Genomic DNA, 25,801 nt, shown 5'->3' with positions numbered 1-25,801 from the left:
TTTTTTGTCATTTGTTGTGTATCTTTGTATGATGTTGTGTTGTAAATAAATCCAAACAATCAAAAAGCCATTCTTTTTTAAAGGGTCACGACACCCCCCTCTTTCAGCTCAAGTCTATCTCACAATCTTTTTGAAAAATGCAACTTAATTGGGCGTGGTGGCTGTGAGAAGAAGGGAGGGGAGAGGGTGTGGTATGGCACAGCAGGGAAGAGGGGAGGGGGGGAAACTGTCATTGACTGTCACTAAAAATCAGTGGTAAAACGTGAGGAAATGCTAGATTTTTTTTATAGCTGGCAAAGTTATAATCTAATGAAATACACTGACACCTTATAATTGTATTTAAAACATATAAATGCACATGTGTATAATTATGTCATTATAAAATATATATTTGTTTATATACACACTATAAATGCATATATTTGAAAAACGTTCAGTAGCCTACATAGCCTAGATCTACGCGCCCCCTAAACTCACATAATAAAGATGTACAGTGACATAGAAATTTGCACAAATTAAGCATACGTTCCATATAATTAAGGTATTATCTAAATATCTAAATTTTAATAACGAGTGATTTAACAGAAGGCAAGTAAAACGGTCAGGGTTGCATTTTAGACACACACACACACACACACACACACCTCTGAAGCGATAGAAAAGTCCTCGGGACCGCATCACTTGCAAGACGAAACCTGCATTGGTGTACAAGGTCGAAGTCCACCATTCTCCTGTTGAATGGTTGCTACACACACATAGTTTAGAAGTGTCCGTGGTTGATGGCCAACCAACCGCCCGCAGTCAGAGTCCATCCCGGGCAGCATCGCGGGGAAAGATGCACTGGAACTTTTGCACCATGAAAACAAACGCGCGTCCCATCATTACCTCTCTCATCTACTACGCGATATCATAGTTTGACATGTCTGTCATTGGAAAGTTCCACGTGGTGTCATGAATAATTAAGAGAGTGTATTTTCAATGGATAAAAAACTAATAATTAATAATTATGAGACACCGATGAGTCATCAAAGTACTATAGTGCTCTGCCATGTCACAGCCTGTGACGTGGGCACAATGAACATTTTAAACCCGGAAGATGAAAATAGCGTATAAAAACTAAAATTTAACCATTTTCCCCCTACTATTAAATCTAACAGATGCTAACATTGTCTTCAATGGTGTTCAACACACATACCTCTGTTAAAATCTCAGAAATTTTGGTTTAGGGTTTCATGACCCTTTAAATCTCCACATTCTTTGTGCAAGGTTGCTCAGAATGACAGGGCCTGATAGCTCCTAATAGGACCATTAGTGGAGGGTCTTTGTCTTTCTCAGGTGTGAAAAGCCATCAATATTCAGGATGTGATCACGCCTCTCGCATAAAGCTTTCTTACACAAAACACGTCTTACAAATTTTAAATCAATATATTGTCTTATCTGAATGAGCAGTCAGGAGCAAATATTCTAGGCTATGTGATACAATTTTCAAAATATGAAGAAATAATCAGTATGGGATTCATGGCCTTATTTCAGTGATAATTTTTTTTATATTTTCACAAACCATGCATAAATGTCATTATCTCAAAACTACAAACTTTTACATACGTGCTGCTGATATATTATTGTAGCAGAGTTTGTGCTAAATACAGTGTAATCAGACTTTAGCCATGAAAATGTCTCAAGTAACAGAAATAAGCACAAATTTCAGAGCATGTCAGAACACCTCCAGGGCCCAGAAAACAGCTCAGACCCCAGAAGGTTAATAGATATCAAACAATCAACTCGTATCATAATCAATCAAGTGTCCTGTGCTAGGGTAGTTTTGCTCACACACTGCCAACACACATTTATGTTCAAACACCATGTAAAAGTGATTTTTGCATAATAGGTGCCCTTTAAATGTTATCATGTAAAGTGATCTCTTCAGAAGAAATTAATGATTTCCTAGACTTTAAATGGATGGACAAATTTTTTCGATAATATTAAAAATATCTATATGACAGTAGGCCTATACGGCAGTTCTTCCCTGTGGTATTGAAAATGTATACATTTCAAGGTATAGTACCAAATTAGTATCGTGACAACACTAGTTTAAGGTGCCACACATTTTTTTTAAATTTTCAAAGGGTGCCTTGACTGAAAAAAGGTTGGGAAACACTGGTCTAGAGCCCTGTGTAGTGCTGTATTTCTGCTTAACATGAGCGCCATCTACTGTCAGAGAGCGAATTTGTGTTTTTTTTGCATTGATCTGAACTGACAAATTAGACATTCCTGTTGGTAGAACACGAGTTAATAGATATCAAACAATCAACAAAGTGTCCTGTGCTCACCACACACCGGCTATAGGTGGAGAGGAGAGATTTGGCTATAGGGTGATGTGTGATGTGTGGCTAACTTACACAGAAGAGACTTTGTTGCTCAGCACATGAAAATAAACTATTTACTGTGATCTCAGACTGAGGTGATGTGGTTTCTCCACTGCATGGATCTTCATGTGTAGATTCAGGTGAGTTTTAATAGAGAAACTCTTCCCGCACTGATCACACGTGTGCGGCTTCTCTCCAGTGTGGATCCTCTCATGTTTTTTCAGAGATGATGACCGACTGAATCTCTTGTCACAGTGTGAACACTTGTAAGGTTTTTCTCCAGTGTGAATTCTCTGGTGCCGTTTTAAACTGTCCGCTGTAGTAAAAGTCTTCTCACACTCAAAGCACATGTACTCTCTCACACCAGTGTGAGTTTTCTGATGTTTATGTAAATTAGACAGCAGTGAAAAACTCTTTCCACACACAGAACATGAATGCGGCTTCTCCTTCGTATGAACTGTCAGGTGTCTCTTCAGGACTGATGCTCTAAGAAATGTTTTGCTGCACTGATCACATGAGAACGGCTTCACTCCGGTGTGGATCATCATGTGGCTCTTAAGATTACTTTTGCATGAGAATCTCTTTTCACACTGATCACACATGAATGGCTTCTCTCCCGTGTGGATCCTCATGTGAACATCAAGTTGCTTTTTGTTAGTGAAACAATTCCCACATTGATCACACGTGTGCGGCTTCTCTCCAGTGTGGTTCATCTCATGTGTTTTCAGAGCTGATGAGTGACTGAATCTCTTGTCACAGTGTGAACACTTGTAAGGTTTTTCTCCAGTGTGAATTCTCTGGTGCAGTTTTAAACAGTTTGTAGTGTGAGTTTTCTGATGTGTGTGTAAATATTGCACCTGTGAAAAACTCTTTCCACACACAGAACATGAATGCGGCTTCTCCTTCATATGAACTGTCAGGTGTCTCTTCAGGTCTGATGCCCTAAGAAATGTTTTGCCGCATTGATCACATGAGAACGGCTTCACTCCGGTGTGGATCCTCATGTGTTCTTTAAGATGTTGTTTGTATGTGAAACTCTTTCCACATTGATCACATGAGAACGGCTTCTCTCCAGTGTGGATCCTCATGTGAATCTCAAGACTTCGTTTGGTTGTGAGACTCTTTCCACACTGAGTGCAGGTGAAAGATTTCTTGGCTCTTTTCTTTAAAAAATTTTTTTTAGTCTTCGAGCGACTCAGTGGTTTTCCTTCAGGATTGACATGATGTTCCTCCTTCACTTCACTCAGTTCTTCTCTCTCCTCCTTCACTTCACTCAGTTCTTCTCTCTCCTCCTTCACTTCCATCAGGTCTGAAATCAAAAGAGAAAATCATTAATTTGATTTTCAGTACATCAAAATAATTCAAAGAGAGAAATATAAAGTGAAAGGACATGCAAGTGAGCCCTGATGTAATAGTAGAAAGTGGACAACTGTTATAAAATACTGTTTTTGAAACTTTCCAAAAATGAGGAACATTTATCTTCCAATTATTATTTTTAAAACATTATAGGCACGAATCCCATGTTTCTTTAGCAATAACTATCACATATATTTGGTAAATGACACAATTATCTAACATGATATTAACATTAAAATATACAATACTGCCATATTTTGACACCAACTTTGAGATTGATATTTATTTGACTAAAACGTTTTAATTATTAATGGCCGTTCACACTAGACTTTTCCTTGCACTGACTTCAATTCATGCGCATGTGAAAGTGGGACACCAGAAACACAAGCTCAGGTGAATTACCCTGTGATCAATTTTTGATCCCATTTTTGATCAACAAATTTAATGACTTTTAAGACCTTTTTAAGACCTTCAAGAATAAAAATTAAGACCATTACCATGGCAAAATATATATATATAAAAATGACACTCTAGGGTGTTCAGGTTAACAAAGCACATTTGTATTTGAGCAACAGTGCAAATAGTCTTAATAGCCTTTGGTGGTCCAATTCATGCTTTCGTCAAACATGACAACGAAGCTGCCTTGATTCACACTTGACAGAAGTCCCCTTTTTATGTACAGAACAAGTCCAAATCGAGTAAGAGAAGAGGTTTTGTCCCTGCCACAACTAAATGTTTTTGCACATTCCTAGTCAGGGAACATTGCCCTGAAGTGCTCATGTCTTCGTTGGATGTATAGGAGTGATGTCGGCTAACCGTGTGCAAAACCCACAGCATTTCGGCCTTCAGTGTATTGGTTGGGGAGAATGTACCGAAGGCATTACTTGTATTGGGCCCCAAAGACACCAACGCGGCTGTAATGTTAGCCTCAGGGGCGTAGCCTAGCCATCATTTCAAAAGTGAGGGGGACAGAATAACTACCAAAAAAAATTTTCAGACTTGTTGACAGGTTTTTCCTTAATTGGCTTAAAATGCTATTTATTTTTAAAGCAATACAACAGAAAGAAAGAAATGCAGATGTACCGTATACTTTATATACAAAAAGTATACTTATACTTTATATACTTATGGTAAAATCCTGATCATGTATTTTACTAGTTAATAAAGCTAACTAAGCTAATAAAAAGAAAATTGTCGAGTTCACGCGCATAGGTTTAGTTACCAATGATCACGCGCGTGAACTCGACAATCGACTACTTTGGACTTAAACCGAAAACAGGATGTAAATACAGGTATTTGCGCTGGCTTAAATAACATCATTTTTATCCATTTCTTTCACATCTACTGCAGTCAGATTCACTCGTGTTCACTCTGAAGGAATCACTCACATGACCTGTGCACTTGTAATGACACATCAAGGATGTTAAGAGGCTAAAAGCAGGTTTAAATATTGCCCCATTGAAGTCAACAGGGTGCAAATTTTAAAAAGAGGATAACTCGGTGTAGGCAACACCGATTTTTGTCGCTGTTCTCTGTATTGACAGCACTCCAAATTGACAAAAAAATGAGCTCAATGTTAAAATTGACCGGAGTTCTCCTTTAACAATCACCATGTTTATTCTAATTTGAAGGGCTTCGATAATATATCTGTGAAAATAAAAGATATTACGAATAAAAAAAGACTGAAAATAGCGCACGTTTGTACGGGTAACAGTTAGTGAATATTTTAAATTTACAACAAAACATGTTAATTATTCAACAAGAGAAATAGGCTGAGTTATCCGCATTGTGCAACACAATTCGAATACCACATGAATTATAGATGACAACTTTTTCATGAATAAGGAGTGAAGAGTTTTTTTGCCGTTTTGAACTCATTGCGACCTCTATGAAAATTATTCGGCGCGGCTGCGTGCATTTGGGCGTGATGCACGAGTGACTGATTACCATGGAAACGTGAAAGTCACGTATGTAGATAGACTATCCTTGACTCTTTGGATTAAAAATCTCGATGTAGGCTCACGGACACCCGCGAAAACCTCAGCTCGTCGTGGATGCACTTGCCCTATGAAAAAGAGCGGGGGACGAATTTACATTTTATAAAAAGTGTGTGGGGGGGTGGGGTCGTAATTTACACCCATGGTTAGACTTTGAAGTAACGTTAGATACCGATGCTGCAAACAGCTGAATGGGGACAGTTGTTGCCGACTCGCGCTTGTGCTTCTCCCCTTTCATATGCGCGTCAAGGGTTTTGCAGCCCACCGCACTTCGTATACCGTCGTTTTTTTGTAACCAGCCGCTATATTTCTCATCATCGAGCTAGTTATCATTAAATTTGCACTTCCCTATCTTAGCTCGCATCTGCCACTCTGAGACACTTCTTCGTCTGTTTCTATGACAGGCCTACGGAAAACACTGCCCCCTAAATGGTGTGTGATGCCTGTGCATTAGGCACACGCTACTTTTTACTGTCTTTAGACAGGGACGTGCGCTGGTGAAATGGAAAATACCGGTAGTTTCTCCCGACAAAAGGAGAAACTCCGCCAGATGAAATTTAATGCCGCCCAGATCAAATTTAATGCCACTCTTCAAAAATTAGTGAAATTTAATACATTTTAAGACCTTAAAAATCGTATATTTTATTTAAGACGTTTTAAGACTTTTTAAGGATCCGCGGGGACCCTGTAACACAAGCGTTTAGCATTACCCATGTCCTACAGTACATGTTTCACTCAACTCTGTTTCTTTTGACATGATTTTCCTCCTTTTAAAAACAGAGCATTTCTTAAAACTGTGACACACAGGAAGTGACATCATCTGGGCTCTTTCTACTGCATGATGGGAAGACAAGAAAATAAGCTCAATCCTTTTTCTAAGTTTTTACACAAACTGTAGCACTGACTGTATTCATCAACCCTGTTACCAAAGTTACTCCAAGAAGAATCTCTATAACTATGAACAACATATTTGACAAATACAACTTTATTAGTAACTTGGTGTTTACTGATTATGTAAAATAAAAGTTACAATAGTATTTAGCTTGATCTGATGTTGACAATCAATATAAAATTCTCAAACCTTCCTCTACTGACCATTTGTTGAAAAAACAAAAAACAAACCCAGCAGGGCTCCAGATTGTGACCAATTGCAACCATTTTTCCTGCCGGTGCGACCAAATATTTTTTTAGGTCGCGCTGGTGCGACCATAGCGTTGCTGAGCAGCGAATGCCAAAAAAAAAAAGTGGAATGAAAATGTGCTACTCATTTATGCTTCCGTTTATTAAACCGTTTAATATTTCGGACCAATCATAGACAGCGCAGCGCCCCAAACTTGCCAGTCGCGGGCCGATCTCATTATGAATGATAGTAATTAAAGTTAATGTCATCTACACCCTAAATTAAGCTCAGTGCTTTATTGTCAGCCCCAGCACCACCAGATACGACTTTTTGGGACTTTGGCTTATTCACCGTTTACCTCCGTTTACCTCCAGTCTTTGTGCTAAGCTAAGCTAGCGGTGGGTGCGTCAGACAGAGTTACGGCACACGGAGATGAAAAAGGTATGCATGGACTTATCTAACTCTGGGGGATACGGAGAATAAGCCAAAGTCCCAAAAAGTCGGTGTGTTCCTTTAAAAATAAAACTGCACAGTGTAAAATCTGTACGTTGTCTATTGATTATTAAAGAATTTGTCAGTAAAAAAAGTTAGTCTGGAGCCCTGCCCAGAACATTCTGTACCATTTCATAGTTGAACTGTTTATCTAAATGTGATGAAGTGCTTGAATGTTTCTAACATGAATGTTCTTCAGCATCATGAATGAATGAAGAATAAACACCAACCTCTTTGTTCTTCAGGATCTTCAGTGTGTTTCATTCTGCAGGGTTCTGGATCACTCATGTTCTCACTGTCCTCTTTAATAAACTCAGTCTTTGCAGATTTCAGCTCTTCCTGATGCTCTGATGCTCCTTCACTTGCAGCTGATGGGAATTTACAGCATTTATAGGAGAATTACAGTGGGAGGAGCTTCACTGATGATGTGTTGCAGTGGGAGGAGCTTCACTGATGATGTGATTGCCACGGGAGGAGTTTCACTGATGATGTGATTGCTGTGGGAGGAGCTTTTCTGATGATGTATTCCAGCGTGGGAGGAGCTAATCTGCCAAAATAAAAAAAATCAATCATGTGTTTTCAAAAAAAAAAAAAAAAAAAATTGCGACACTTCTAAGAATTTATGTCGGTCTATCTATTTATTATACATCCATCTATTTGTATTGCTAATCCCAAATATTATTCTGCTTCTTCATTAAAATACAGAAATTAATATAATTTAAATTCTTCCAATTATAAATAATGGTAAGAAAAACAGTTCAAATCATAAAAACAGAAATAAATCTGCATATAGTAGCCAACAAATCCCCTCAGTCTGCTGACACCAATGAAATGAGCTTTAAGTGTCAATTTACAGGAGATCTGAAGACATCAGCATAATAAATGAGGTGAAAACAGGAACTATTGTCATGAAATAAAGAGTGTTTTCAGCAGATCTGTTAATATTGATGAGCCTCAGACTATCAACACTTATTCAACAAGCCATTCAGGGTCATCAGCAGATCATCTCACTTTATTCTGAGTGTTTGCCGTTAGAAAGTCAGCATACATGATAAAAGCCTGTAAAACTGCTCTATTGGAAGACAATACTGTAATCTTTCACAATATGACCTGGATAAAACATCAATAACACAAAAACAATCATTAACTAGAAAAAAAGTTTGTTGAGACAAACTTTAAGTTGGCTTGAGAAAGCCGGACCAAAGAGTTTAAAGAAGTTTAAAGTAGTTAGAAGTTTAAAGTAGTTAGAAGTTTGAAGTTTAAAGTAGTTTAAATTTTGATTGATAAATTAGTGAGAAAGAAAGAATAGTTAGAAAGAAAGATAAATTTAAAAGAAAGATTAGTTTGAAAGATAGATTAGAAAGAAAAAACATAAATTAGAAAGAAAGAAAGAATAGTTTAAAAGATAGATAGATAGATAGATAGATAGATAGATAGATAGATAGATAGATAGTAAAGTGAATTAGTACATAGAATAGTAGTTTAATTGAGTCTAGGGCTTCAGGGATTTTAGATTTGAGTTTTTGTGTTTGTGCACTAATGGGCCACCGTAGTCTTGGCTCATTTTGAGCAGTCTGCAATAAAAGTCTATGGGATTTTTATGGTTTTTAATATTAATTTTTAAGAAAACAAAGTCAAATCAGTCTGAAAAGATATAGCACACTAAGTCAGAACAGTCTGAAGGTCTGACCCGAGTTTAGAGTATGTAGAGTTAAAGCTCTAGGAGGAGTTAGAGTCAGATTTTTTAGTCTCAGAAGAATAATAATAAGTCTTTCTCAAGCCAACTTAATGACACTCATCTTCATCAACCACTACAGAGAAATAATTATAGCAGCATAATATGTCCAAATTAATCGAAATCTAGTTTGATTCTGACATTTATCAAGTACTTAGATCATTAAAATAATATGCGCTGAAACTAACAATGATCATAAAACATTTAAAACTAAAGAGCATCACAAAGTAATATTGTTCAAGAGTAAAATGCTATTTATTTATTATATTTAGCCTAAGAGTTGATTTAATGTCTCACATGGCTCATTATAGGCTCAACGTAAAGTAAGAGATCAATTGTGGTTCTGATGCTTTCTATTTTCTCAGTGAAGAAGTTCATGAAATCATTACTACTGAACTGTAACGGGATATTTTGTTCGGGTGACGTCTGTTTATTTGTTAGTCTAGCCACGGTGTTAAATAAAAACCTAGGATTATTTTGATTATTTTCTATTAGTTTGCGGAGGTGCTCAGGCCTGGCCGCTTTTAGGGCCTTTTTATAACGTGACATACTGTCTTTCCACGCGATTCTAAAGACCTCTAAATTAGTTTTTTTCCATTTGCGCTCTAAATTACGGGTTTCTCTCTTTAGAACATGCGTAGTATTGTTGTACCATGGTGCTTTAATTTTCTCTCTGACCTTTTTTAATTTAATAGGTGCAACAACATCCAATGTTCTAGAGAGAATGGTGCTCATAGTGCTAGTTAGTTCTTCTAGTTCATCTGTTTGTTTGGGTTCAGGCAGCAGATGAGACAGATTAGATAAGCAATTTGAGAAATTATCTATGGTGGATGGAAGGATTGTTCTGCCTGGTTGATAACGCGGCGCCGCATGACATATTACAGCAGTACGTAATATGCAAGCTACCATGTAATGGTCAGTGACATCATCACTTTGTGGAATGATATCTATATCAGTTGGATCGGTTCCATATGATATAATTAAATCGAGTGTATGATTAAGACGATGAGTTGGTCCGGTGGCGTTTTGCTTGACCCCAAAGGAGTTCAATAAATCTGTAAACGCAGCCCCTAACGCATCATTTGGATTGTCTACATGTATGTTAAAATCTCCAACAATTAATGCTTTATCGACATTGACTAATAGGTCTGAGAGAAAATCTGCAAACTCTTTTAGGAAATCAGCGTAAGGCCCAGGCGGTCTATATATGGTAGCCAAGGCTAGAGATAATAGGGATGTTTTTCTAACATCTAAGAGCGTAACATTTAGTACAAGTGCTTCAAACGAAATAAACTTATAACCCGTTTTCTGAGTAACATTGAAAATATCTCTATAGATTGTTGCAACACCGCCGCCACGACCAATCAGACGGGGCTCGTGCTTATAGGAGTATCCAGATGGAGTAGACTCATTTAGACCGAAATAATCATTTGGTTTAAGCTAGGTTTCAGTAAGGCAAAATACATCGAAGCTATTATCTGTGACTATTTCATTTACAATAACTGCCTTAGGTGTGAGTGATCTAATGTTTAGAAGACCTAGCTTTAGAAATAGTTTTTGTTTACTAATAGCAACATTTTCTGGTTTAATAACAATTAGATTGTTCCTAGATCCTGCAGTAGATTTATTATTTGGTCTCACTAAACGAGGAATAGTCACAGTTTCTATACAATGTTCAACACTAGTATTTATATCAGTTAAATTGGTGCAGCAGAGACTATGATTTGGACTTTTGGTTACTAGTCAAAAGGTATTTAACATTTTGGAGATGTTATCCGACAACCCAGATAGCCACTGGACGCTGTAACGGAACAGGGCCGCAACCGCAAAACGATAGAGCCGGGTCTGTCCCGCATCCGCCTCACGGACTCGTTCCTGAGTCCAAACGCACATCGGGCCAAAGCCGTTTCTGGTCTGTTTTTAGGGGTTGTTGCGGATATGTGCCAGCGCCGATCCAGCACCGCCTGATCATCCCGTTACAGATGCGTAACGGGTGCGTGAAACGATTTCGCCTACCGGAGCTGTGCCGGATGTGTTACGATTCCACTTAAATCACCACTGGATTGTCCTTTTGCCTTATTTTCGGCATTTTTGTCAGTTAGGGTATCATAGTAACCTATGCTACTTAGGCATACATAAAGTTCTTTTATAATAATGCTCTGTCTATCTACAGTAATTATCTTTTAATATATAGTTTTTCTGTGTAAAATAACTAAGAAGTTATGTATAAAAATGCAATAAGTACATAAATTCAAATACAAAGTTTGTATATTTACAGTTTTAATTTTTGCAGATCGTTTCACAACTTTGACCAATCTCTATTTAAGTACTTAATAATAGCAAATGTACAGTCAATTTCTGTTAAATTAACTAAACGTACAAGTACGGAATACCTGCACATTTACAGTATTACTCATTAAACAAACACTGAACATCAAGATACGTGAATGATAGGAAATAGCTTAGTATATGATTTAGAACATGTAAAAATATCCACATTAAAAGACAATTGCTGTATACCTTTATACTCTAATATAACTTATTTTAAACATTTACAATTACATTTTATCCAAAGTGACTTAAAATTAAGAGAACAATAGAAGCAACAAGTGCAGTGACAAGTCCCAGTTAGTGTAGCACAGTGCACAATTTTTTTTTTTTTTTTTTTTTTTTTTTTTATTAAAACAAAGATTTAGTATTATTGGGTCAAGTGTTTATGAAAAGATGGATCTTTAGCAGTTTCTTGAAAATGTGTTGAGTTGGGCCGGTCATCCCACCAGCAGGGAACAGTCCAGGGAAAAGTCAGTGAAAGTGATTTTGTGTCTCTTTGGGATGATGACACCACAAGGCGCCGTTCACTTGCAGAACACAAGCTTCTGGAGACACACAGATCTGAAGCAGTGAGTTTAGGTCTTGCTGCAGCATCTGGATCAGTTGCAGAGGTTTGACTGATGCTGGAAGAGCTGCAATAGTCCAGTCTGGATAGAACAAAAGCTTAGACAAAGAGTTGTGTGGCTCCGATAGGAAGGGCCGGATCTTTCTGATGTTGTAGAAGGCAAATCAGCAGGATCACACAGCAAGGATGGTTTGGCTGAAACCATAAGCAGTTCTGTCTTGGCAAGGTTGAGTTGAAGGTGAAGGTCATTCATCCAGCAAGAATTTTCCATCAGGTAGGCTGAGATGCTGTAGCAACCGTCAGATCCTCTGGCTGCAATGAAAGGTAGAGATATGTGTCATTAAGTGATAGGAAAAGTCATGTTTCTAAATGACAAAGCCTAGTTATGCTACAAAAAAAAAAAAAAAAAATTAAATAGATGGGTGGAATCTAACACAATCGTGGTTTTACTGTAGTAAAACCAAACCTTGTGCAGCTACAGTGGCCTCACAAGGATCAAATGAATATTCATATGGGAAAATATAGTATAAAACAAATTAAATTTTCTGCCACTTTTAGTGCAATCATATGGAATCAGAAGACTCGGCCATTACAATATTTTAAATTACTTCTTCCCATACCTTGTTTGCCATGATCATTCTGCTTTCCACTTGACCTGAAATCACAAAAAAAAAAAAAAAAAAAAAAAATTAACAACTCAGTATTATGCAATTTATCATGTTGTGTTCATATTCTAGTCTCATGTGCTTTCCTGTATCATCAACAAGTACAGTATTTACTGAATTCGTTTTCTTACCAGTCTTGAGATAGCCATGTTAACCCTTACGAAAATTAACTATGGTTTAACCACAAAGAAAATATTCATATGGGAAAATATAGTATAAAACAAATTAAATGTTCTGCACTTTTAGTGCAATCATATGGAATCAGAAGACTCGGCCATTACAATATTTTAAATTACTTCTTCCCATACCTTGTTTGCCATGATCATTCTGCTTTCCACTTGACCTGAAATCACACACAAAAAAAAAAATTAACAACTCAGTATTACATTTACACATGTAAGAATATGTTCCACTAAGACAATGCAAAACCTGACTATGATCTGGAAGCTGAGCAGGAAAGGCTAACAGTGAAGTTTTGAGCTGAGACGAGACACCTAACGTTAGGGGTGTAACTGTCTGTTCATCTGGATCAATGCAATTTTCATAACCAATGATCAAAAGTATCCTATGAAAAAGGCTACTATGGTGACCCCAGGCCATCCAAAATGTAGATACGTTAATTTCTTCATCAGAACACAAACATTCTATCAACTTTTATTTTATAAGCCTAATATATGCACATATATGCATTCTATAGCTACGTGTTAACAAGCAGATGCAGCCAGAATATGCAATTTATCATGTTGTGTTCATATTCTAGTCTCATGTGCTTTCCTGTACCAAGTACAGTATTTACTGAATTCGTTTTCTTACCAGTCTTGAGATAGCCATGTTAAACCTTACGAAAATTAACTATGGTTTAACCACACAAAAAAAAAAACCCAAAAAAAACCCAACATGGTAACGTTAGGCCTATTTGTATTTGTAGTATAACTGTGGTTATTAAAAATGGTAATAAAAATCCGCCAAAAACGTGGTTACTATAATTAAAACCGAGGATATTTTTAAGAGAAGAGTTTTTAGCTTCCAGACGTGTTTCAAAATGTCCCGCCATTTAAGAGATTGATTTACTGACAGATAGGCTACTATCGCGTATTAACAAAGATTTTATACACAATTAAACGGACTTTGGTATGTATTACAAGTCTACGAAAGCTTGTTTTAGGTCTTTTGAGGTGTGGGTTCAACTGATCTTTCTTAAAACAGATGGAAAATGTAAAGACGCATGATACTACATTTTCAGTGTTTTGCCCTCCAGCTCTCGCCAGTTATGACACAACATCATTTAAGAATGCTAACGTTAGCTTGAAAACTGTAAACGTAACACAAATGTAATATAAAATATCGTTCACATGTAACGTTAGTATAATGAGACTCTTACCTCAGCCGGTGATCGGTTGGCATGATGTCCGTCGTGACGAACAAGGCTCACTGAAAAGGGCGTTATTTCCAAAGAATCCAAACGGACTGACTGACAACAGAACTCCTGCTCACGACTGCTCGCCTCTTGACGAATACGATTGCTTTGAACCACTGTTGATCTCACAATCCACTTCACGAGAGTAGACTGAATTCAAATCTCCCGCTTGCCCAAACTGATCAGCTAACGTTAACCGTTGTGGGCGGGAGTAAACAGCGGAAAAGTAATGGCGGCGAATTTGAATCTGCGTCATCGCGCGCGCGCGCACTCACACACACAAAGACCTGAATGTGCAGCAACGGAGATTTGGAAAAATATTCATAAAATATACATGAAATTATGGGAGAATAAGACAATGAAATAATTATCAAAATGAGTATAAAATAAAATGTGAAATAATGTACAAATGTACATACAAATACTATGTACAAATACTATCATTTAACCTAAAAAAAACCTCACTTTAACCCCCACATGCTTAATAATCTGTAAGGAAAACATTGAATAGATGCTGATTTCCGCAGTTATACCTTCTTTACTTTGTTTTCTAATTTCACAGAAAAAAATCTGTAAAATATTACCTAATAATTTCTGTAAAATTACACATAACTATGTAAAAATACAGACACGTTCCTTTTAAAAAACGTAAAATTGATGTAAAACCAAAATACAAGCAATTACCTGCAAATTTAACAGTGGACCTTTAAATTACAGCCTTTTATTTTACAGATATTTGCTGTAATAATGACAAAACGGTAAAAATCTGTAAACAAATACAGACAATTACCTGTAAAATTACTTTTTTTTACAGTGTGTGCTGTAACGGACCTTATAGCATCACAAAATGTTTCTGTATAGTTTTTAAACACTGATAATATTGCTCAGCTTATGACAATGCATTTATCTCATGCTCTAGATAGAAAAAAAAAAATATGCAGACAGGTAACCATGTTGTTTTGAAAATGTTTATTCCACGGAGTTCTTCACACAGTTTGAGAAAAGTATTTCGGATGTGGTCCACATCAGGTAGTCTCTGTCAAAACAGTGTTGGCTCAAATCCGTTTTGCAGATATGGGCCAGAGCAGTTTTTAGCCCTTTTTTAAATGCAGTCGGCTCAGATATGTATCACAGATTCGGGCCACACCAGTGTAGCCTATGTGAAAACAGTATCGGCTCAGATTCATATTGCAGATCTGGACCAAATCAGTGTCAGACACAGCTAATGTCTTTCGGTTACCTATGGGAAAAGTGATCTGGGCCAGATCTGTAAAATGATATAAATACTGAACTGATGGCAGTTAGAATGTTTAAGCTGAAACCTCTATCTGGCACGGATCTGGTTCACAATCAGAAAACGTCTCTAAGATAGAAACGGAGGCAAGGGGCTTAAAACGGATCCGGGCCAAATGTAATTGCTATCTGGGAAAAGATCCGCTCTGAATCTGCTTGGGTGTAAGCCATCAGCACGGAGAAGCCTAGGACGCTCCCAAAACAGATTCCAATTATTTAGAAAGAGCAGTTTCTGCTCACTGCACCATGACATTAACCATTCATTTAGCACGAATAATCTACTAAACTTTTTATGTCCTAGACGGTACGTGGGAAGCGGTCCTGACACAATGATCGTTATATCAGGCGATGTGCTGCGTACCGTATCGATCAGATTCCTGAAGTCTTTCTTCAGAACTTCCGTCTGGCGCAGCCTGATGTCGTTCACCCCCGCGTGCAAGACCACAGTTCCGACGCGCTCGTCATCGTTCAGAATCTCGGGAACGCGAGCAGCGATTTCAGAAACACGAGCACCAGGAAAGCAGTGACTGTGCACCTTACTTTTACCTAACGTAGCGCGTACGTGCCGAACGATGGAATCGCCGATGATCACAGCATCGCGTTCTGTTTCGCGGAGAGGGGAGAAGCGGTTCTGTGTGGATAGCTCGAAAACCGGGAGGGTCGGAGAGAGTTTTGGTCTGGGCCTGACTCGCGTCTTCCGCTGCGGAACCACCCAGGCTTCGTGGTGGCGTGTTGGAGCCGGAGTGAACAAGACCATGGCTGATCGCGACCTCGGCGCTCGGGACCGATGTTGAGAAACGCACGGAGTAGACGAGGTCGGAGTCAGCAGGTTAGTAACGTTAGTCACTGATTTGTGTGCATCGGCGCATGATGTTTCAAAAGCTAACCGCCGGTCTATCAGCTCGGCCTGTCTTACTAATTTCTGTTTTGTTTTGAAAGATTGTTTATATTTCTTGTATGTATCGTCTTGTTCTGTTTGTTAATATTGCAAAAAAAAAAAACCTTTATCTAAACATCTCTACATAATCGCCGGACTCGCGCGTCTTCCATGTCTGTAGTTTTTTAGCACTTTTAACTCGTGTTTGTAGTTCTAACCGAATCCTCGGCCAACGCGCGATCTGCACTATGGATTCTGACCGGAAATAGTAGACCATCCGGGTATCTTTGAAACCAACATACTATAGTATATATTTAAATACATCTTCAATTCTTCTTTGAAAAAGCTAAAGTGGGGTTTACTTTTCATATATTTTTAAATTTATGGATATGAAACTTCCCAATAATATTAATGAAGGTTTATACAAAAACTTGCATTAATAAAACCCCCAAAAATGTGTCTATATGATAAAGAAAAGTTACAAAAAACCTTTTGGACAATCAGAGCATCAATATTATTCCAGAAAGACCGAGAAAAAGGACATTCCCAAAACAAATGATCAACAGTTTCAGAAGAGGCTTCACAAAATGAGCAGGAAGTATCAATATCACTTCTAAATTTCTTTAAAAAGCATTTAACTGGATAAAATCTTTGAATAATTTTATAGGATATTTCTTTAACTTTATTTGTTAGAAAGAATTTCTGAGGAAGTGACCAAACATATGACCATTTATTATCATTAAAAAGGTTATTCCAATAAGAAATGGAGGAAGGAATTGAAGTAACAGGGTCCAAAAGATTTCCAAAGAGATGGCCTTGAAAACTATATTAAATTATTTACTAGATACTGGGAATTGGTATCCTGAAACAAAATCGGAATAATTAAATAAATTACCTTCACTATATCAAATAGCTGGTTTACTAACATCACTCCATTATTGAACCAGTTTTCAAGAAATAAAGATTTCCTCTTATGTAGAATATTACAGTTGTTCCAAATTTAAAAAATTGTGTTGCAAGAAATTATGCTTGTAAATAAGTCTCCAAGTCATAAGCATCTGCTGATGATAATTGGAAGTTTACTAACTGAATAATTGCACATTAACCCTTATGTGCTGTTGGGGATGTTTTCATCCACTATGGGGTATTTTTGAGTCTAAATTTGGCCATAACTTTTTCTGTGTTTCAGCAAATGGAATGATTTTTGGTGACAAATCTTATTTTGACACATATTTTGGGAAAATGCTTTGAAATTTTTCAAAAACTCAACAGTACACTGTGGGCAAATTTACTACCCTTTCGTTATGTTTGTGGCTGAAAACAGCCACTACTTTAAACTGCTGTAAAAATTTATCAGATAAATATTTTTTTCAATTTTTTTTGCATATATCTATTAATCAACCTCAGTCCTGCTCAAAAATACTAAATGTTTAAAAAAAATTCAGGATTTTAACTCTTTAATTGCCAAATTTGTAAATGATGTCACTGATTTGGGAAAAAAACACACACAAAATGACTCATTTTCAATATAAAATGTGATTGTGGACTGGATTTTTTTTTACCTTTTATCACAGTCTTGGACATGTCAAAGATTAGAAACAACATTGGTTTTGATGCATTGTTAGTTTTTGTGCAGCATCAGATTTGAACTTTTTCTCCCTCATTTACTGTTCGTGGCTGTTTTTGCCCCATTGACTTCCATTATAACCACATTTTTTGATTGCAAAGCCATGACACCATATAATCATGCATTTTTGATTGTTGGTGGTTTTCCCTGTTGGGAAGAGGTAAAATTTGTCATTTTTACTGTTGATAACCGGGTGGCACCATTAACCCTTTAGATAGGCCTGTGCCAAAAAAAGCGTAGTTTCTGGCTTTTACATGGAGTTATATGGAGTATAACAGCATAATAAAGTGTGTGTGTGTGTGTGTGTGTGTGTGTGTGTGTGTGTGTGTGTGTGTGTGTGTGAACTCACCTTGATGCGTCTGAGAAAATCAAAATATGCACCTCAGCTCTCAGAACTACATGGAGTAAACAAAAACAAAGTAAGTGTATTTATGCACCTGCTGCCTTTTGATGGTGAGAAATGCAGACTAAACAAAAACAAAGCAAGTGGATTTAAACGCGTGCATGCAAGCCTGCTGGTCATTTGATGGTGAGAAGAGCAGCAAGCAACATGAGAAAGGGCTTGACTTGTAGTGAAGTTTTAGAGATGATTATGCAGCCTGACCCCTCCAGCGAGCTGCAGGATGTATTGTCTTCTCCCTCTGACACCACAGACTCAGGAGAGTCAGATCCTGATTTGGATGTGGCACCCTCATCATCCTCTCTAGCTTCCACTGAAGGCGAGGAGGATTCGGAGGATCCTGGATCTGGGTGGATTGGGAGAAACGGCGAAGTGTGGTTTTCCACCAACGCGGAGACAACTCCCTTTCTTCAGCCTGCCAGAGGCATGACTCCAGGGCCGACGCGCTATGCCTTCGCAAGGGTCCAGAACATGGATTCCGTGTTCAATCTGTTTTTTACGGAGGAGATGATTGACCTCATTGTCAGCATGACTTGCGTCAACACATACATGTTTGTACAGTCATACAAACATGTATGACTATGCCTTGTGATGGCATAGCGCGTCGGCCCTGGAGTCACGCCACTGGCAGGCTGAAGAAAGAGAGTTGTCTCCGCGTTAGTGGAAAACAACACTTCGCCGTTTCTCCCAATCTACCCAGATCCAGGATCCTCCGAATCCTCCTCGCCTTCAGTGGAAGCTAGAGTGGATGATGAGGGTGCCACATCCAAATCAGGATCTGACTCTCCTGAGTCTGTGGTGTCAGAGGGAGAAGACGAAACATCCTGCAGCTCGCTGGAGGGGTCAGGCTGCATAATCATCTCTAAAACTTCACTACAAGTCAAGCCCTTTCTCATGTTGCTTGCTGCTCTTCTCACCATCAAATGACCAGCAGGCTTGCATGCACGCGTTTAAATCCACTTGCTTTGTTTTTGTTTAGTCTGCATTTCTCACCATCAAAAGGCAGCAGGTGCATAAATACACTTACTTTGTTTTTGTTTACTCCATGTAGATCTGAGAGCTGAGGTGCATATTTTGATTTTCTCAGACGCATCAAGGTGAGTTCACACACACACACACACACACACACACACACACACACACACACACACACACACACACACACAATCACACACTTTATTATGCTGTTATACTCCATATAACTCCATGTAAAAGCCAGAAACTAAGCTTTTTTTGGCACAGGCCTATCTAAAGGGTTAATGGTGCCACCCGGTTATCAACAGTAAAAATTACAAATTTTACCTCTTCCCAACAGGGAAAACCACCAACAATCAAAAATGCATGATTATATGGTGTCATGGCTTTGCAATCAAAAAATGTGGTTATAATGGAAGTCAATGGGGCAAAAACAGCCACGAACAGTAAATGAGGGAGAAAAAGTTCAAATCTGATGCTGCACAAAAACTAACAATGCATCAAAACCAATGTTGTTTCTAATCTTTGACATGTCCAAGACTGTGATAAAAGGTAAAAAAAAATCCAGTCCACAATCACATTTTATATTGAAAATTAGTAATTTTGTGTTTTTTTTCCCCCCAAATCAGTGACATCATTTACGAATTTGGCAATTAAAGAGTTAAAATCCTGAATTTTTTTTAAACATTTAATATTTTTGAGCAGGACTGAGGTTGATTAATAGATTAATGCAAAAAAAATTGAAAAAAATATTTATCTGATACATTTTTACAGCAGTTTAAAGTAGTGGCTGTTTTCAGCCACAAACATAACGAAAGGATGTAAATTCTAACAATGCACAAGGGTTAAAAGGAAATGTATACCTCCTAATTGAGAAAAGATATATATTGGTTTATCCTCCAAATAGAAGATTGATTGTGAAGGAAACGTTTAAGCCAATTAATTTTTAAGGTATTGTTAAGAGAATCAAAATCAATGAAATTTAAGCCACCTTTATTATAGGAATTCAAAAAAACTGATTTTCTAATATAATGAGTTTTATTTTTCCAAAGAAATTTGAGCAACATTACATCAATCAACTTGCAAGTAGATTTATCCACAAAATAAAGACTGAACAGCATAGGATAAGCGGGAAATCCCTCAAAGATAGATCTCTTAACAACCAAAGGTTAATTTTTTTTGTGTGTGTTTTCTCCACAACTGAACTAAAATTCATCTGACATCTCAGTTTAGTATCTTTTATTATTTGTATTCCTAAATGGGTGACACTATCTTTGATGGGAATGTTTGAGAAAGAGGTTGCAGCATATTTTTTTATCGGGAGTAATTCGCATTTATTAATATTAAGCAAAAGGCCAGATGCATTAGAGAAGGACTGAAGAGAGGTTAAAGCAATTGGGATCTGAGAGACATCTCTTAGAAACAATGCTGTATCATCTGCTAGTTGGCTAATAAACAATTCCATACCAGCAATAGAAATTCCCTTCACAGGGCTCTCTTTAATATGTAAATACAAAAATTATGTAGCTATTAGAAAAAGATATGGGGAAATGGGGCAACCTTGTCTTACACCACGCTTTAAAGAAAATCTAGGAGAAGTGCCATTATTGAGTCGGATAGAGCTGTTATTACAGTAAAGCATTTTAATACATTTGCAAAAAATGTTACATAAATTCATGTTCTAAGCAATCAAATGCTTTATAATAGTCAAGAAAGAGGATAAAACTATCGGTAGAAATAATCAAGCGTATATTATTAGAACTATGTCTCTGATGCATAAAACCTGATTGGCACTCATCTATTATATTATTAGGAATAAGTTTCAGCCTCTTTGCTAAAACTAAGGCAATCATTTTATAATCGGTATTCAATAAGGAAATCGGGCGGCAATTTTCTAAGGGGGATCTTTATTGGGCTTGGGAATCAAAGTTATTAGCCCTTGACATAAAGAGGGAGGAAGCTTTGTTTTCTCAATACTCTCTAAAAACATTTTATTTTAAAAAAAGGTGCTAATTTTTGACTAAATGCTTTATAAAGCCCATCAGTACCTGGGGATTTGTTACTTTTTAAATGATTTATAGAATCAAGAATTTCTGAAAGACTAATGGGTGCATCACACAGACTACAATCTTCATTATTAATTTGTTTTATGTGAGATAAGGAATCAAAAAAGTCTGTGGTGGACTGCTAGTATGCTGGTTCCAAAAGATACCCGGATGGTCAGAGTCTGAAGTGCAGATCGATCGGGGGGGGGGGGGGGGGGGGGCAGGGTTTCATTTTATTTTGAATTTTACCATTTACTGTTGTTTTTAGTATTATTATTACTTTTTATTAATATTCATAATCAGTAGTACTATGTATCTCTTTTATACTTTTTATATACATTCATAATCATTTGTACTCAATGTATTTTGTGAAGATGTGGGGGAAGAGAGACTTTGGGGGACTTTGAGTGTGTGCTGGAGAGACTGTAATGTATATTCAGTGTTTATACAAGCAAAGCATAAGAGGGTATACATTCCAACATTAATGGAAACCATATGTTCCTCTGCTGAATGTATGTGTTGCTATAGTGATGTAGTTTTTTTCCTGGTCACCATATAAGAACTGAGCCCATGCAGGTCCCAGCTGCTACAATAATATTTTTTTTTTAAAATGAACGTAGATTTCATCACTAATGAAATAGAAAGCTGCGATTACAGACGCTCACATCCACACATAAACACACCACTGACGTCTTCACTTCCAGGTCACGAAGCTATCAATCAAAAGCTCAGTAACCAATGAGAACACACTGCTACTAGCCCCGCCCCCACGAGAGAAATGTGTCAGAACTCTGGGAGCGTAAACGCAAACTTCAGAAGCGTAAATGAAAACTCTGGAAGCGCATTTGTAAGTTCAGATCAGCGATTGAAATATGAGAAATAGTTAGCAAAACATGCAGTGTATTAAAAACGAAGTCAAACAATTTGCCTACGATTTATTCTTTTTCAGTTTTAGAGATAATTTATTTAGTTTCAATTTATATTTTCATTAGTTTCTTGAAAAGCTACGTTCATTTTTATTGGCACAAGAATAACTCCATATTGTATAGAACGCTACAGAATATACTGAGCCGGACTTTACAGGCCAAAACACTTTTCAGACTGGATGGAGGTGATCCTCCTCTGTTTATATGACTATTTTGTGCTTCACTTGAAAAAGTTCCTTTTACCTTTAGTAACTGGAGTCACTAAAGTACTAAAATAAAAACAATGGAAGGCTACTAGTAAAGCTGAATCTTTTTTTTTATTAATTTTTTTATTTATTTATTAGAATAACATGAAAACATGAAACGGAACATACACCAGAGGAGAGAATAATAACAATATAAAAATAAATAAACAAATAAAATAAAATAAACAAATAAATAAAAAACCCAGACAAAAATTACAATAATAATAATAACAACAGTAAAAATACAAGAAAAGATAAGCAAAAAAAGGAAGGAGATACAATCAATTAGAGCATGTTAGGATAGTGCAATGAGACAAAATTAAAGGGGGATTTTGAAGAGAGCATAACAAGACAATGTTTTCCTTGCTTTGTTCTTCTCTGAAACAGAAAGCGTTTGAAGGTATTGATGGAATTCGTTGAGAAAAACTTTGAATAATGGCTTATGATTGGAAAATTTACATTTATGAATATGAAATTTTGCTAGGAGAAGTAAAAGATTTATAAAGTAAAATTCTTTCTCAAAGTTTTTCTCCGTATTAATAAAACCAAATATAACATGTTTCCAAAATAAGGAAAAATGAGGGTACACAAAATCAATAATATATCTGCAAAAGTTCTTCCAAAACATTTTGGTATAGCTACAGTCCCAAAACAAGTGTACAGTAGTTTCATCTTGTGCATTACAGAAATCACATTTTATATCAATGTCAGGTTTAAATTTTTTTAGGTAACTTTTCACTGGATAGAATCTATGAATTAATTTAAATGAGACTTCTCTGACTTTATTTACTATAAGGTATTTATGTGGCAATAACCAAACTTTTCTCCAGTCCACAATATCCACAAAATTGCCCCAATAGGTAATTACATAAGGTTTGGTAATAATATCTTTCTGAAAGAGAGCACGAATGGATCTATTGAATATGGAACTAAACAAATCTTGCCCACCATTGTTTGAGTGGGATCAAAAATAGGTGGTGTGGTAAACAAAGTCCTATCCAAACCTCTAAACAATGCAATAACACCTGTGGGAATAGCATCGAAAACGATGGAAAATTCTCTAGGCGTGACAGGAAATTTACATTTTTCCAGGAATTCGCCATATGTATAGACATCCATCATCATTAAAAAGATCACGTACTAACGTAATATTGTTATCATGCCATTTTTCAAAAAATAAGGACTTGTTTTTATAGAGAATATTATGATTGTTCCATATGAAATAAGTAAAGCTGAATCTGCGTGGCGTGCTTTGGAGGCCGATGACGTCACCGCTCGCTCGCGCCTTCTCTCTTCCCTCATTGAGAGTTTCAGCGTCGAGTCTTCTGAGGTGAGGAGAGCAGTTCACGGTATTTCTCATATTTACACAACCATCACACACACTTTATACAGTTTGATTAAGCGACAGGCTCATTTCTGTATTGTTTTCATCGATCACAGCGATACTTGTGCGTCTTTTCTGGCGTCTTCCTTCTGAAATAAACATTTAGTGCAGCAGCAGCGAGCATGAGGAGAATATGTTGAGTTCATTCAGACCTGAGCGAGTTTGTGTTCGTTTGTGTGATTGTCTCGATGTTTGTGTGAGAACTGTTACTGAATGTCGAGTTAAAGTTTGAGATCTGTGAGGGGAATCGATCCCAAGTGTTTCTGTTGCCGTTTTCATGTTTACCTTTATTTCTTTGTCGACATTATCTTTGGCAGATTACATTTACTTATTAAAATTGATGTAGACACTTTATATTGCCCCTGTATGAGTAATGAATAAGTGGGAAATATGAAATCTATACACGCATGGGAATATAGTGAAGTTTAACACAGGAGACGTTAGGCTACATTTTCTTTATTTTTAAGAGTTTTATGATCAGTGTCAATTTCTGTACAAATATAACATGTTAATGGAATTACTTTATTGCTATTAATATATATTATCAAGTCAAACTATATTTTCACATATTATGGTGTTGTAGTTGTTTGCCTGAAGAGGTTATTTATTTAATTATTTTGTTTTATTATTGATGATTTATCCATGTTATATTGTGAGAAATAACAGTATTGTCTTTCAGCAGTTTTACAGGCTTTTATCATGTATCCTGACTCAAATAATGTGTTTCTAACAGCAAACACTCAGAATAAAGTGAGATGATCTGCTGATTAGGGCTGGGCGATATGGACCAAAAGTCATATCCCGATATATTTAGGCTGAATATCGATATACAATATATATCCCGATATTTTTTCTGCAAAGTGAGAGCAAATGTTCAGTCAAAGTCAAAGCCAAATATGACATCAAAAGTAGTTTTATTGAAACAGGCTCTTTCAGTGAACATTTGAAAAATCAAATGAATAAATAATAAACAGGTTTCTTCACCTTAGGGCTGCACGATTATGACAAAAATCACAATTGCCGATTATTCCTTTGGAATTGTAATTGCGATCTATTAATTATGATTATCAGAATTTACATTGAATATATATATATAGGCAAAGTATAACACGTTTTAACACACACACAAGTACTGCCCCCCTTTACTTAACATACACACAAATTGTAAGAATATGACTAATAGTAAAGACTAGTACTAATAAATAAACATTAGGCCTATGCTAAAGCTATTAAATAGCAGTCCCAAACTAGTTTTTGTTAATACAATGTTGGTATGAGCCACTACAGTCATTTAAAAAATATTAAAAAATAACACAAAGAAAAATAAAGTGGCATGGGGTTAATATGGAAACGACAGTTACCATGGTGAATACACAATATTAACAATAACTGTTAATGAAACATGGAAACTGCTCCTGGTGAATAGGATGAAAATCATACCTGCATTACTTTTATTTCGTGTAATTTACAACGTAGCCTAACGGCGTTGCATGCTCGCAGTTTGGCGATAGTGAGGTGATACACAGCGAACAGCGCGCGCCGCCGCATTTGCGCGTGCAATTGATGAGTGTGCGCTACGAGCACATATAACGGCTGACAGGACAAGAAAGTCTGTTTTTCTGAGGTGAAAAACTTTATTTCAGCGTACACTTATGTCACTGCCTGGTAGTTCCTATTGTGCTGGGTTTTCTGAAGTAGTCATGATTCGCCTCTCATAACATACATGCTCTAAACACGCACGCAAACTGGAAAAGGAGGGGCGGGGGCGCGGGGAGCAGTGCAGAGAGCTCCAGGTCAGCTGTTGCCTTGAGCAAGGATCACAGCGCAAATTTGAATTATATCGATATATGCGATATGGTCTAATTCCATATCGCGTTTAAAAATATATCGATATATTTTTTATATCGATATATCGCCCAGCCCTACTGCTGATGATCCTGAATGGCTTGTTGAATGAGTGTTGATAGTCTGAGGCTCATCAATAT

At 36.9% G+C, this 25,801-nt stretch overlaps 2 protein-coding genes across 6 annotated transcripts in view; one reads left to right on the top strand and one right to left on the bottom strand.

The window, feature by feature from the left end:
• Positions 1-25,801, top strand: part of LOC307155930 (uncharacterized protein) — a 120,065-nt gene that overhangs the window by 17,955 nt on the left and 76,309 nt on the right. For 2 of the 4 annotated variants that reach the window (XR_013820621.1, XM_079866927.1), the window contains exon 1: positions 23,744-23,781. The exons of 1 other annotated variant lie outside the window; for it this stretch is intronic. The gene's annotated coding sequence lies outside the window, so the exon portion shown is untranslated. Of the gene's footprint in view, positions 1-23,697; positions 23,782-25,801 lie in introns of those variants that run through there. One more of the 4 variants, XM_079866928.1, reaches the window with a different exon arrangement.
• Positions 11,765-25,801, bottom strand: part of LOC307156619 (uncharacterized protein) — a 201,369-nt gene continuing 187,332 nt past the window's right edge. The window contains exons 2-4 of one of the 2 annotated variants that reach the window (XM_079868083.1): positions 14,009-14,116; positions 12,583-12,617; positions 11,765-12,274 (exon numbers count right to left, since the gene is read on the bottom strand). In XM_079868083.1, coding sequence (XP_079724209.1) covers positions 11,997-12,274; positions 12,583-12,617; positions 14,009-14,031 — 336 coding nt within the window. In that variant the 5' untranslated portion in view covers positions 14,032-14,116 and the 3' untranslated portion in view covers positions 11,765-11,996. Of the gene's footprint in view, positions 12,275-12,582; positions 12,618-14,008; positions 14,389-25,801 lie in introns of those variants that run through there. The other variant, XM_079868082.1, reaches the window with a different exon arrangement.

Source organism: Squalius cephalus (genome assembly GCF_949319135.1).
Source record: "Squalius cephalus genome assembly, chromosome: 1".
NCBI classification, from domain to species: Eukaryota; Metazoa; Chordata; class Actinopteri; order Cypriniformes; family Leuciscidae; genus Squalius; species Squalius cephalus.
Note: the sequence above shows the minus strand (reverse complement) of the source record. Positions and strands in the feature narration are given on the sequence as shown.